The 15743-nt window shown below is 39.7% G+C and overlaps 1 protein-coding gene across 1 annotated transcript in view; it reads left to right on the top strand.

The window, feature by feature from the left end:
• Positions 1 to 15743, top strand: part of REC114 (REC114 meiotic recombination protein) — a 107025-nt gene that overhangs the window by 76139 nt on the left and 15143 nt on the right. Inside the window, exon 3 of the mRNA XM_045449142.1 lies at positions 14054 to 14137. Within this exon, the coding sequence (XP_045305098.1) occupies positions 14054 to 14137 (84 nt within the window). The remainder of the gene's footprint in view (positions 1 to 14053; positions 14138 to 15743) is intronic.

Here is a 15743-nt window from a genome sequence, read left to right as displayed (position 1 = left end):
AGATTCTCCATAGCTAAATGTAGAGAAGAGAGGCCACATCATAAAGGATAGGAAGGGTGGAGACACAGTTGGGAACCAAACTAACCTGTGAGACTATCTGCAGGAGGGAGGGATGCTGTTGGCACAGAGAGGGGAGAGGAGCAGACCCCACACCAGGCACCCTGGGCATAGATAGGGACCTGTGCTGAGAAGATGAATTTCCATAACATTTGGCTTTGAAATCCAGAAGGGCTTAATTTTGTGAGTTCTGACAGTCAATGGAGCTTAACACCTAGAACTTTAAAAATAAGCGAGGGGTGCCTGGTGGCTCATTCAGTTGAGCATCTGACTCTTGATTTAGGCTCAGGTCATGACCTCATAGTTTGTGAGTTCAAGTCCCGTGTCAGGTTCCTTGCTGGCAGTGTGGAGCCTGCTTGGGATTCTCTGTCTCTTTCTGCCCCTCCCTGCTTGTTCTGTCTCTTTCTGCCTCTCTCAAAATAAATAAATTAAAAAATTGTTTAAAAAAATTTTTTTAAAGACACCGAAAAAAAAAAAAAAATCCCAAGGATGGACCTTGGGAGACTCAGAGGGCATTAGGAAACTGAGTCCTCACCCTTAAAGAGCACAACAAACAGTTCCACTGAAATATAGCATAGAAGCAGCAGTTCGAAGAACACCTGGGTGGGATGTAAAATGGGAGGGAAGTTTATTTACCAATCTCAAAACGTGTTGGAGGGACAGAGACGTTTAGGAGACTTTTCTAAGAGCAAAAGCTAATGGTGCCATTTCCCTCCTATTCACCCCAGCCTAGATACATGGACACATGAAGGGACCAGTGTAGCATGAACACTCTCCACATAGTTTGTTAATAGCATGCCCTCTCCCCTTGCTCTTCTGCAGGCCTGCCCCCCCCCCAACCCATCCTCAGCAGTTCTTCAAAGCAGCTACAGGTCCCCTCTCATAGCCCACCTGCTCAAACTTTGCTAAGACTGTGTACCCTGTCCCCATGTTTTGTGGGCCTCCAACCCACCCTCAGCAGAAGTTCAAAGTGGTGCCACAAGTGGAGCAGAGTATAAGCAGCCCTGACAGGGCCAGTACCACTCCAAAATGACGCCTACCCTGGAGAGAGAGGAAGATAACCACATATACCAGTTCATAGCCCCAGCAGTGTGCTGGGAAGACATCTGGTCTGACCATAGGACCTGCCCATCAATGAAAGCTTCCTGGGGCACAACACAGGAAGAGTGGCCTGAAGTTCACTTGACCACAGCTCTGAAAGATGCCTGGTCTGATCCAACTCAAGCCCCAGGTGCTCCCATACTGGCCCACTGACAACACAGGGATCAAACCCTCCCCACACAGGCAGAGAGAGCCACTGAAGACAACTGGACTAAAAGCAAAAGTGGCTTAGCCACAACAGTAGGACACACATGCAACACATATAGGAGACACCCCTACAGTGCCAGTTTCTGGTGAACAAGGAACATTGCACTGCAGGGCACTACAGGACTTCTTCATAAAGCTACTACTTACTTCTTTTTTTAAGATTTTATTTTTAAGTAGTTCCACACTCAGTATGGAGCTTAAATTCACAACCCTGAGGTCAAGAGTCACATGCTTCACCAGCTAAGCCAGCCAGGCCCCCAATGCCACTACTTTCAAGAGCTGAAGACATAGCTGACTTTCCTAACACATAGAAACAGACACAGAGTTAGGCAAAATGAGGAGGCAGAGAAATATGTCCCAAATGAAAGAACAGGACAAAAATCACAGCAAGAGATTGGGGCACCTGGGTGGCTCAGTTGGTTAAGCGTCTGACTTCAGCTCAGGTCATGATCTTGCAGTTTGTGAGTTCGAGTCCCGCATTGGGCTTTGTGCTGACAGCTCAGAGCCTGGAGCCTGCTTTGGATTCTGTGTCTCCCTCCCTCTCTGTCCTTCCCTGCTCATGCTCTGTTTCTCTCTGTCTCTCAGAAATAAATGAACATTAAAGAAAATTTTTTTTAAATCACAGCAAGAGTGTTAAACAAAATGGAGATAAGTAGTTTGCTTGATAGAGAATTTAAAGTAATGGTCATAAAGATACTCAATGGACTTAAGAAAAGAGTGGAAGACCTCAATGAGACCCTCAACAAAAAAACAGAAAACATAACAAAGAATCAGATGCAGAACGCAGTAACTGAAATTAAAACTACACTAGATGGAATAAATAGTAGACTAGAGGAAGCAGAACAGATCTGCAATCTGGAGGACACAGTAATGGAAAGCAATCAAGTTGAACAAGAGAAAGAAAAAAGGGTAATAAAAAATGAGAATATATTAAGGGAACTCTGACACCATCAAGCATAATAACATTCTTATTATAGGGATCCCAGAAGGAGAAGAGAGAAAATGGAGCAGAAAATTTATTTGAAGAAAATTTCTCAAGTCTGGGGAAGGAAACCGATATCCAGATCCAGGAGAAACAGAGATACCCTAACAAAATCAACCCAAAGAGGTCCACAACAAGACACATAGTAATTAAAATGGCAAAAAGTAATGATAAAGAGAGAATTTTAAAAGCAGCAAAAGATAACAGTTACATACGAGGGAAGCCCCATAAGACTATCAGCTGATTTTTCAACAGAAACTTTGCAGGCCAGAAGGGAGTGGCATGATCTATTCAAAGTACTGAAAGAAAGAAAAAAAAAAAATCCTGCAACGAAGAATCTATCCAGCAAGGCTATCTTTTAGACTAGGAGAGATCAAGAGTTTCCCAAACAAAATTGAAGGAATTCATCACCACTAAACCAGTCTTACAAGATATGTTAAAAGGGATTCTTTGAGTGGAAAGGAAAGACCATAATTAGTAGTCAGAAAGGTAGGAAGCACAAAACGAGAAAATTAAATATGTCAAGAAAAATTAGGGGATTCACAAAATAAAAGGACATGAAGTATGACACGATATACCTAAAATGTGGAGGCAGTAGGAAGAGGAGTAAAAATTTAAGACTTTTAGAGTGGGTTCAAACTTAAGCAACCATCAACTTAATATAGACTCCTGTTTGCGTAAGATGTAAACCTAATGGTAAACACAAATCGAAAACCAATAGCAGGCAAAAATTAGAAAGGAATCTACATATATCACTAAAGAAAGGCAGCAAAACTGTGAAAGAGAACAAGAGAAGAAAGGAGTAGAGAAAAATTACAAAACAACTACAGAACAAATAACAAAATGGCAATAAGTATGTATGTATTAATAATTACTTTGATTTAATTTTTTAATGTTTATTTTTGAGAGAGAGAGAGTGTGAGTAAGGGAGGGGCAGAGAGAGATGGAGATAGAATCTGAAGCAGGCTCCAGGCTGTCAGCACAGAACCCGATGTGGGGCCTCAAACTCACTAGCCATGAGTTCATAACCTGAGCCTAAGTTGGACATTTAACCAACTGAGCCACCCAGGTACCCCTATCAATAATTACTTTGAGTTTAAATGGACTAAATGCTCCAATCAAAAGATACAGTGTAACGGAATAGATAAAAAAGGAAGATCCATCTATATGCTACCTACAACAGACTCATTTGAGACCTAAAATACACTTGCAGACTGAAAGTGAAGTGATAGAAAGGCATTTATCATGCAAATGTAAGCGAAGAGAAACCAGGGTAGCAGTACTTATATCAGACAAAATAGACTTTAAAATAAGGACTGTAATAAGAGACAAGGACACTGCATAATCATAAAGGGAACAATTCAACATGATATAGTAATTGTAAACAATTATGCACCCAACATGGGAAAAAGCCACATACATAAACATAAAGGAAGCAATCAATAGTAATACAGTAATGGTAAGAGACACTAACACCTCACATCAATGGACAGATCATCCAAATAGAAAATCAACAAGGGAATGGTGGTTTTGAATGACACATTGGACCAGATAGTTCTAAGATATATTTAGAATATTCTGTCCTAAAACAGTGGAATACACATTCTTTTCAAGTGCATGTGGAGAATTCTCCAGAATAAATTAACTATTAGGCCACAAAACAAGACTCAACAAATTCAAAAAGATTGAAGTCATATTATGCATCTTTTCTAACCACAACACTATGAAACTAGAAATAAACCACAAGAAAAAAATATGAAAGAACATAAATACAGTGGGGTTAAGTAACATGCTATAAAATAATAAATGGGTCAACCAAGAAATCAAAGAGGAAATCAAAAAGTACATGGAGACAAGTGAAAATTAAAACACAATGGTCCAAAATCTTTGGGATGCAGTAAAAGTGGTTCTAAGAGGGAAGTTTATAGCAATATAGGCCTACCTCAAAAAGCAAGAAAAATCTTTAATAACCTAACCTTACACCTAAAGAAGCTAGAAAAAACAAAACCCAAAACCAGTAGAAGGAAGGAAATAAAAAAAGAGTAGACAAAAAGTAGGAACAGTAGACCAGGAGCTGATTCTTTGAAAAAGCAACGAAATTGATAAACCTTTAGTCAGTCATTAAAAAGAAAAAGAGGACTCAATATCAGAAAGGAATGAGAAGAAATAACAACTAACACCACAGAAATACAAAGGATTATGAGAATATTATGAGAAATTATATGTCAACAGATTGGACAGCCTAGAAGAAATGGATAAATACCTAGAAACATATAACCTTCCAAAATTGAATCAGGAAGGAATAGAAAATTTGAACACACCAATTACCAGCAATGAAATTGAATCAGTAACCAAAAACTCCCAACAGACCAAAGTCCAAGACCAGATGGCTTCACAGGTGAATTCTACCAAACATTTAAAGAGGAGATAATACCTATTCTTCTCAAACTATTCCAAAAAATATAAGACAAAGGCCATTCTGTGAGGCCAGCATTACCCTGATACCAAAACCAGATAAAGACACTGCTGAAAATGAAGTACAGGCCAATATCTCTGATGAACATGGATGCAAAAATCCTCAACAAAATATTAGGAAACTGAACCCAATAGTACATTAAAAAAAAATTATTTGCTGCAGTCAAGTGGGATTTATTCCCAGGATGCAAGAGTGGTTCAGTATTCACAAATCAATCAACATGATACATCATATTAATAAGAGGATAAAAGCCATATGATCGTTTCAGCAGATTCAGAAAAAGCATTTGACAAAGTACAACATCCATTCATGATAAAAGCTCTCAACAAAGTAGGTTTAGAGGGAACATACCTCCACATAATAAAGGCCGTCTATGAAAAACCCACAATTAACATCATACTCAATGGTGAAAAACTGAGAGCTTTGCCCCTAAGGTTAGGAACAAGAAGACAAGGATGCCCACTGTCAATATTTTTATTCAACATAGTACTGGAAGTCCTAGCCACAGCAGTCAGACAAGAAAAAGCAATAAAAAGCATCCACATGGGTAAGGATGAAGTAAATTTATCACTATTTGCAGATGACATGACACTATATATATATATATAGATAACCCTAAAGACTCCTCCAAAAAACCTACTAGAACTGATAAATGAACTCAGTAAGGATGCAGGATACAAAATTAATATACATAAATCCATTGTATTTCTAGACACTAATAATGAAACAGCAGAAAGAGAAACTAAGAAAACAATCTCATTTATAATTGCACCAAAAATAATAAACTACCCAGGAATAAACTTTAACCAAGGAGGTGAAAGACTTGTACTCTGAAAACTATAAAACATTGATGAAAGATACTGAAGATGACACAGACAAATGGGAAGACATTCCATGCTCATGGATTCGGAGAACAAATACTGTTAAAATGTCAAAGCAATCTACAGATTTAATGCAATCTCTATCAAAATACCAACAGCATTTTTCACGTAACTAGGAAGTAATCCTAATTTGTATGGAACCACAAAAGGCCTTGAATAACCAAAGCAATCTTGAACAAGGACAAAGCTGGAGGTATCACAATTCCAGATTTCATGGTACAGTACAAAGCTATAGTAATCAAAATAGTATAGTACTGGCACAAAAATAGACACATAGATCATTGGAACAGGATAGAAAGCTCAAAAATAAACCCACGCTTTTATGGTCAGTTAATCTAGGACAAAGGAGGCAAGAATATGCATTGGGAAAAAAATCAGCTTCAATAAATGGTGCTGGGAAAACTACACAGCTACATGCAAAAGAGTGTAACTGGACCACTTTCTTATACCATACAGAAAAATAAACTCAAAATGGATTAAAGACCTAAATGAGAGACCTGAAACCATAAAAATCCTAGAAGAGAGAAAAGGCAATAATTTATCTGACATTGGCCATAACAACATTTTTCTGCATGTGCCTCCTTTGGCCAGAGAAACAAAAGCAAAATGAAACTATTGGGACTACATCAAAACAAAAAGCTTCTGCACAGCAAAGAAAACAGTCAACAAAACTAAAAGGCAACCTATGGAATAGGAGAAGATATTTGCAAAGACATATCTGATAAGAGGTCAGAATCCAAAATGTATAAGGAACGTGTACAGCTCAATACCAACCCCCCCCAAATAATCCAATTTAAAAATGGGTAGAAGGCAAGAACAGACATTTTTCCAAAGAAGACACAGATGGCCAACAGACACATGAAAAGATGCTCAGCATTACTCATCATTAGGGAAATGCAAATCAAAACTACAGTGAAGTATCACCGCACACCTATCAGAATAGCTAAAATCAAAAACAAAAGAAAAACAAAAAAGGATATGGACAAAAAGGAACCCTGGTTCAGTGTTGGTGGGAATACAAACTGGTGCAGCCACTGTGAAAAATAGTATGGAGATTTCTTAAAAAATTAAAAATTAATATAAGACCCAGTAATTCCTCTACTGGGTATTTACCCAAAGAATATGAAAACAGTAATTTGAAGGGATATGTGCACCCCTATGTTTATTGTGGCTTTACAATAGCCAAGTTATGGAAGCAGCCCAAGTGTCCATCAATAAGTGAGTGGATAAAGAAGTGGTATATATATACACAATGGTATATTTCTCAGCCACATAAAAGAATGAGATCTTCCTATTTGCAACAACATGGATGGACCCGCAGAGTATTATGCTAAGTGAAATAAGACAAAGACAAAAACCAAATGATTTCACTCATGTGAAATTTAAGAAACAAACTAATGAACAAAGAAAGAAAAGACAAAAACACAGACTGTTAAATACGGAGAACAAGCAGATGGCTGCCAACGGGGAGGTGGGGGGATGCAAATAGTTGAAGAGGATTAAGAGTACACTCATCTTGATAGTCGCTGAGTAATGTACAGAATTGTTGAATCATATTGTATACCTGAAACCCATGTAACATGGTATGTTAATTATACTTGAATTAAAAATTATTCTTTAATGTTTGTTTATTTTTGAGAGAGAGAGACAGAGCGCGAGTGGGGCGAGGGGCAGAGAGAGAGGGAGACGCAGACTCTGAAGCAGGCTCCAGGCTCTGAGCTGTCAGCAGGCTCGAACTCATGGACTGGGAGATCATGACCTGAGCTGAAGTCAGATGCTTAACTGACTGAGCCTCCCAGGTGCCCCAAATTAAAAAATAATTTAAAATTGTAATCCTCAAACCAGATGTTTTTTATCTTTTCCCTTTTATTAGCTTAATAAGTAATTGGTTATGATTATTGAAAAATTAATTTTTATTTAAAAAAATTTTTTAATGTTTTTATTTATTTTTGAGAGAGAGGCAGAGCATGAGCAAGGGAGGGGCAGAGAGAGAGGGAGACACAGAATCCGAAGCAGGCCCCAGGCTCTGAGCTGTCAGCACAGAGCCTGACGCGGGGCTCGAACTCACAGACCGTGAGATCATGACCTGAGCCAAAGTCAGATGCTTAACCGACTGAGCCACCCAGGCGTCCCGAAAAATTAATTTTTAAAAAAAAAATTTTTTTAACGTTTATTTATTTTTGAGACAGAGAGAGACAGAGCATGAACGGGGGAGGGGCAGAGAGAGAGGGAGACATAGAATCGGAAGCAGGCTCCAGGCTCTGAGCCATCAGCCCAGAGCCCGACGCGGGGCTCGAACCCGCAGACTGCGAGATCGTGACCTGAGCTGAAGTCGGATGCTTAACCGACTGAGACACCCAGGCGCCCCCCGAAAAATTAATTTTTAAAGATCCCAGTTCTTTTTCTTGCTTTCTTCTCTGTGCACATTGTCATCTTCATATTTTGTAGCGGCTCTTGTATCATGGATATTTTTTTCCTATCTTCAATGTAACTTGAACCTCACAGACCTTGAGCTCCAGGCAAAGTGAGTCAGAAACACAACTCTGAAATTTAAGACAGGATCTAGTTTTTAAATACATCACCTGGCACTTAAACACCTCACATTCATCAAGAAGCCCTTTGGGTGTTCTGGGGTTGAGGACTAGGTAGGTTGTCTAATGGTTAGTCATCAAGTTATTTTTGTAACCATATTCTCCTCTGCTGTTTTCCTCTGAGTCAGAGTATTTGTAGCAGGTGTGAGCATTTTTTAATTGTTACTTCCATAAAAGTAAAATGCTGTTCCTTCACAGCACTTATGATCATATCTGGCATGGTTTGAAAGCTAATTTACTTAGCTAAATGCGACGACCCCCATGATGCCCTCATGGCTTGCCTGCTCAGACCTGAGAGGAGTCTGAACCACTAACGAAACTAGTTCAGTAATAGAATCAACAGCAAGGGAAACAGTTTAGTCAGGGTGAAGGTGTAGGTTCCCACCCTCCCCCCCCCCCCACCGCCATCATTCTTGGATATCACATTGTCTACCTCTGACCTCTCCATTAATTAGTTCCTTTTTACTTTCTTTTGATTGGCTTCCTTTCTGGTAACTGTTAATTATTTATGGTAATGGGGGCCAAGGAGAAGGTGGATAACTAAAATCTAGAAATGAACTTTGTAATTTATAATACTTGAAAATCAAAGTTTGTGGTTCTGTTTATATATACAAAAGTGTGGTATGGTGCCCCTTGGAATCATGTGGCTTTGTGTCACTGCAGAGAGACTGTGCTGGAGCTGGACAGCAGGAGGGAATAGGCTACAGGATGATCAGAGGACATGGCGGGGGTGAGGGGGCCAGAGATTGGCACTCCTTTTTTAATTCAATAGACACGCAAGATACAGAGATGAATGAAACAATTCTTGGTCTCATGGAGTTTGCAATAAAGTGGGATCTAGAAGGAGAGTGAGGTAGAGTGACACATACACAGACCTAGTAGCATCTAGTCCCACCTGCTGAATTCAGTGCAGACTTCATAGCCCTTATTTTCACTCCATCCCTGTGCATCACCTGACACTGTCGATCATTCTCTATTTGAAAGTCTTATTCCCTTTAGCTTCTGCATGCCTCTATCTTAGACATGACTTCTTAGTTTTGGCTCTATTCTTTCGTCGGTGGTAAATTTTGCATTTCCTAGAGTACTCCTCTTTTTCTCCCCCTCTTACCCTATGCTATTAATTCCTAACCATTTTCCACCACCCAGCACTTCAAAGGGATATGGCAGACTCTCATCAGGTAGCAGTGGCTTCTTATGGCAGTGGTTTTTGACCAGGTGATGGAACAGTATCCTGAGCACCAGGAGGAGCAGCTCCCTGGGTGATTCTGATGCATTCTCCCCTGCCCTTAGGCAGCTTCTGTGTCTTTTTAACCTATAGCACAGTAGTCAGCCGTAGTAGAGTTCAGTGATGGTGAGTCTTTAGTAGCAGCTGGTACAGTGTGCTGTAGGTGCACAGAGCAGGTTTACTTAACTATCTGAGAAAGTCAGGAGAGGCTGCATACAGGAGCTATCAGTTGAGCTAAACTGAATTTATCAGATGGATAAGCCTTAAAGGAGATTCAAAGAGGTGGATTTTCAGAGACAGGGAGATGCATTATTAAAATCTAGGAATATATGAATGGCAAGTGGTTAGGTACACAGGCTTCTTTATTAAAGCCCAAAACATTAGGATGAAAAAGCACTTTTTGAATCTTCAACAAGATTGGTATGAGTCAAATAAAAGTAAGATGTTCTGCATCATTGGACAGGTAATAAATGTATGGGCTTCATTGTTCCCAAGAAATACTGGCATGAAATATTCTGTTAATTTTAAGAAAGAGCTTCATTCTTTCATTCACTGAAAACTCACTGAAGCATCTTCCAGTGTCAAACACTATTATGGGTGGTATATATCCAGTAGTGAGCAAAAAACAAATATAGCCCCTGCCTGCATGGGGCTTACAATGAGGGAAAAAATAGACATAAAGCAAATAATCACTACAGACACACCAACTGTGATCAGTGCTGTGTGTGCTATGAGAAAGTCTTAACAGCATGACCCAAGTGAGGTTAGGGATGAAATGAATAATGATTGGAGGTTAATTAGAAAAAACATCAGGGGGAGAGGCAGAGAGAAGACATATACAAAGTTCTAAGGCAAACGGTTTGGACAGGTTTTATGAAGGGCTCTAACATGGCTCGAATGAGAGACACTGTCAGGGAGGAGACACCACTTTTCCCCACATGGCCACTGCACAGAGGCCTAAGTGGAGCAGCCACTGGGGTGGATCCAGTAGCATTTGCTAAACATTGTGCTAGTTGCTGGGATCTCAAGGGGGTAATGAGACACATTCTAGAACCTGCCTTGCCTGCTCAGAGATTCCTCCTCAGTCTATGAAATGTAACCACTTACGAGGTAAGTACAAGATCCTTTGAGAGCACAGAATTCTGAGGTCAGCCAACTTAGTCTCGGGGAATTGTGGAGATAAAGCTGCGTTTTCAAAAATCAATGAAAAAGGAAGCCATTTCAGAAGAGAGCTGTACAACAAAATCCAGGTGTGAGGAGCATGGTGCATTTGCAGAACTTCAGGGAGCTTTGTATGGGCTCCGGTACAGCGTTTAGATGAGAATTGAAGCAAATAATCACACATGAAAGGCAGAAGCCAAATGTTAGAAATTTACATGCACTGAGGAATTTGAACTCTATCTGGCAGGTGCTTCTTGCAGGCGGTGAGGGAGGGGATGATGAGGCAGTGGCATCGAAAGGGAATGACTTCATCTGATGCTTGTTTTACAAAGTACTATTCTGGCAGTAGCACAAATAGATGGAGAAACTAGGCCTGGACCTAATTTCTAGGGGACCAGGGGATCTGGGGACCAGATCCAAGGATCGTGTGGCTATTCTGGGGACAACTGGTGGTGGCCTGCTGCAGCAGTGGCAGTGTACGTGGGGAGAATGGTGGGTGAGGAAGCTGTTTGGGGGTAGGATCTCGGAGACTTGAGGACTTCTTGGTGTTGAGGGAGGAGTGAGGAAAGGAGGAGTCAAGCATGATGCCCAGTGATCGTTTGGGTGACAGGCAGGTGTGTATGATGCCATTTACTAAGGCAACGCCGTGCAGGAATGGCAATGTGTGCGGAGGACAACTGTCGAGATCCAGCTGGACAAGCTTACATGGAGAGATCTGTGGAGCAGTCCAGTGAAGATGTCCCTTAGAGCCCAAACTGCACTAGAGACAGGAACAGGTGAGATCAGGGCAGGGCCAAGAGCTGTTCATTTCTTTCTTTTTTTTTTTTTTTAATCAGCTTTTTATTCTAGAATAGTTTGGGATTTACAGAAAAGTTATAAAAATCGTACAGAGTTCCCATGGATTTATCATTTCTTTAGGTCTTCTACCTCTTCCTTGAGTTTTTGCCGTATTGGAATGGGTGTCCTTGTTTTCACAGATATTCCCACATAAATGCTTAACAGGCTTATGTAGTTCAAAACACAAAGCAATATAAAAAGACATAGAGTAGGGGCACCTGGGTGGCTCAGTCAGTTGAGCGCCCAACTTCGGCTTAAGGTCATGAACTCACAGTTTGAGTTTGAGCCCCATATCGGGCTCACTGCTGTCAGCCTGTCAGCGCAGAACCTGCTTCAGAGCCTCTGTCCCATTCTCTCTGCCCCTCCACCACTTGCACTTTCCCAAAATATAAATATTTTTTCAAAAAAAGACATAGAGTAAAAAATCTTACTCCAACCCCTGCCCCCATCTGCACTGGTTACTCCCACTCTGTACAGATAGCTTTTTTTCTTAGTCTATACTAATCCTTCCAGCTTCTTTTTAATGTAAATATAAGCAAATAATAAGAATATACTTTGTATGTTTCCTCCTTTTCTTATCAAAATGTACTATATTGTGGACACCGTTCTGTCACTTGCTTTTTGCTGAACAGTATACCTTAGAGATTAGTACGTATCGTAGAACTACACTGTCTGAGAAGGCAGCAACAGACTGGCCGTAAGTGGCTCCTGAGCACTCAAAATGTGAAATGAAAACCAGAATTTAAATTTAAATTTAGATTTTAAAATGGAAGCAGTGTAAATTATTTTCCCATTAAACATTATTTTGGTAGAATGACCTTTCACTTCAGCCATCAAAAATGCAGTATCCAAATTAAGATGTGGTGTTAAGTGTAAAACACACTGGGTTTCAGAGACTTAGTGTCATTTTTTTTACACTGCCGTAATGTTTTACAGTGTTTACATGTTGACACGTTTTGACATATTAAGTTAAAATATTAAAATTTTACCAACTTCTTATAAAATGTGGCTATTAGAAAATGTAAAATTACATATGTGGCTCAAATTATGTTTCTACTGAACAGCACTGATATAGAGCATTATTTTTGTACAGTTGTATAGTATTCTGTTGTAGAGTACCATATTGAACCAGCCCACTGTTGATGTATACTTGAATTGCTTCCAGTCTTTTACTGTTAGAAATGCAGAAATGCTTAACCTTGTCCATGCATCACTTCCCATGTGTGCAGATTGATCTGTGAAATGAATTCCCGGGATTGGAGTTGCTAGGTTAGAGAGTACTGTGTTGGTAATCCTGATATTGCCAAATCATCCTCCATAAGAGTTGTACCAGTTTGCACTTTCCACCAACAATGTGTGTGAGTGCCAGGGTCTTCGTATACTGCTGTTTTACACTACAGTATCTACATGTTTAGGATCTGATAGTGAACACATTTCTTTTTGCTAATTCTGAGTTTTAAGAAATCACAGATGGTTTGCCTTTTTTCACTAAAAAAACAAAAGCTACTAACTAATGATGAAACTCTTAGAATCAGCATGGTTTTTCTTTCTTTTTCAAATGAAAATGCCAAGGAATTAACACACGGTTTTCCCGGGCTCTCCATTTCTCTGGAAGTTGTGATTTCACCAGATACAGATTTAGGAAGAGAGACTCTATGAGGGTTCATTATTTATAAGGGACATTTTCTTTTGTTTTCTAAAAGTAGGAGTTTTCTCAGATTCTTCCAGCAGCCTTCCCTGGCTCTGGTGGATTAACACTACAAGGTAGACAGGCAGTGTAGGCAGGATTTGTATACTGCTAGATTTTCAGTTCCCTGGATTAGTATTAGTGGAGCCTAACACATTCTAACTTGACAGGCTTCTTAACTGAGGAAATCCACTGACATAATTGGAGCTTTTGAGTGACCATAATGGTTAAATAATCAATTGTTTGCTGTTAATAAGCTGCAGAAAAAGTTCATCTTTCTACCATAAAGATCTAACTGCCATCTCTCTTTTGAGACTAGTGTGCCCTCTACTGCCCTCTTTGCCTTTTCTTCTTTCAGATTGAAATGAAGAACTAGACATTCAGCATCCAAAAACAAGTTGCTTCGATTTTTCCATTTGTAGGAATCGGAAAATGAGATTCTCATGAAGAGAACTCTGTGTAGTTAGGCGTGTCAGATAAGTTAATAAATTCTTATAATGGAAATCCTTTACTTACAAGGATGTATCGAATTACCAACATATTGGCAAATCCTAGAAATGTATTTTATAGCAAATATGACTATGGACATTAACTATCTTTAATATTTTATTGATTTTCAGTATGAAAAGTTTAAGCAAAGCTGAGACTGTTACTGTTGATCAGGCAGGAAGAGCCTTAGGACTTACTGGAATGGTCATCCTTGGCAACGGGTGATGTTGAGTCATTTCTACTCTGCTTAATCTAAGAATCAGTCTACAACTTTCCAATAGGAAGCAGCTGCACCATAGCTATTCTCCATGTCCCTTTTTGCTTCTTACGGCTAATTGTGCTTAATTATTTTGTTTCAGGAAGGGTTTTCACTCATTGGTAGCAAGAACTGGTTGAAGATTGTGAGACGCATGGATTGTCTGTTGTTTGGAACAACGATAAAGGCAAGATACTGTGTAGCCAACTATTTTTAAGCAAATGATGGTACCCTTGTCATCTTCTAACTATGCATGGGGGTGGAGTGAGTGCGGGAGCTTCTGTTTGCAGGGGAAATGGTACTGGGAAGAATATGTATGTTTAAGAAAGGTTTGTATTGGGAACATAACATGAAACAAGGTGTGTAGAGAGGCAGAAGCCTAGTTAGGAAGAGGATGTTTCCGAAGAGCCAGGGCTTCGATTGATCTGTCGATGCCTGTCTGACAGAGCCGTGCAACCATTCTCTAGTCCCCCGGCACAAACTGCGAGGATGTGGGGTACATCATTGTTTGTCTTACTATTTTCGAATGCTTTACTGTGTCTTTTCATTTTCCCTTTTCAATATTCAAAAATTTCCCTTTTACTTGCTTCCTAGCTGCATTAAACATAAAGAATGATCCTCATCAGAGAAACATACAATACAGACTAATCACCTGGATTATCTTCTTTCAGAAATAACTGTAAAAAAAAAAAAAAAAACAGTCTGTTAACATTCACCAGTAGATAATATTGAAATTTAGGTGAGAGCTCCTAATTTTTCATGGGCTCATAGACTGAGAGTTGGAAGAGCATCTAATAGAGCACCTAATAGAAGGGTCTTAGCCTGGGGTTCACAGACCCTCCAAAGGGTCCTTAAAGAATTCAGGAGACCATGAACTGCGTAGATATTCACTGACACCTCACTGAGATGTATCATTTCCTTCAGCTATGAACGTAGGCATCAGAGCCCAGTCGTATTAGACCTTTGCCCCAGTAGAAATCAGCTACTTTCATGCCACATCACAGTTATCTTCAGTGTCAGGCTCATCACTGCCTCAGAATTATGGTGGTGATTAGTCCCTCTGCTAGAGCTTTTTAGTCATGTGTTAAGCATATGTATTGTTAATTCACAAATTAGTGTTTTAATATTGTAGTAAACTACTTCAGTATAATTGGTTTCCTTTATAATCCAATGTATTTTATGTGATTAAAAACATTGTTTTGACCGGGGGTGAGGGGGGCGCTGGGGTGGGGAGAGCTGGGTGGCTCAGTCGGTTGAGTGTCTGACTCTTGGTTTCGGCTCAGGTCTTGATCTCACACTTTGTGGGTTCAAGCCCTACACTGGGCTGCAATGACAGGCTCTGCTCTCTCAAAATAAATAAATAAAATTTATTAAAACACACACATACACATTGTTTTGAGAAGCAATTCACTGGCTTCACCAGATTGCCAAAGGGGTCTGGAGCACATACTCAAGAGCCCCTCTTTTCATTTATGTATGAGGGCACAGAATTCAACTTATGCCAATAGTCAAGGTTGTAACTGGCTGTCAGAGAACTGGGCCACTGACTTATCTTCTGACTCCCAGCCTGGGACTGTCATGCCAGAACAACATGAGTTTGAACTCGCAGGTTTGAACTTGTGGATTTTTTTTTTTTTTTCTGATAAATACCATACGGCACTATAAGTGTATTTTCCTTATGATTTTCTTAACAGTTTCTTTTCTCTAGCTTACTTCATTCTAAGAATACAGTATATACACATGTAACATATAAAATGTGTTAATTGACTGTTTATGTTATCAGTAAGCTTCCT

This window comes from Leopardus geoffroyi, chromosome B3, assembly GCF_018350155.1.
Source record: "Leopardus geoffroyi isolate Oge1 chromosome B3, O.geoffroyi_Oge1_pat1.0, whole genome shotgun sequence".
In the NCBI taxonomy this organism is placed as follows: Eukaryota; Metazoa; Chordata; class Mammalia; order Carnivora; family Felidae; genus Leopardus; species Leopardus geoffroyi.
Note: the sequence above shows the minus strand (reverse complement) of the source record. Positions and strands in the feature narration are given on the sequence as shown.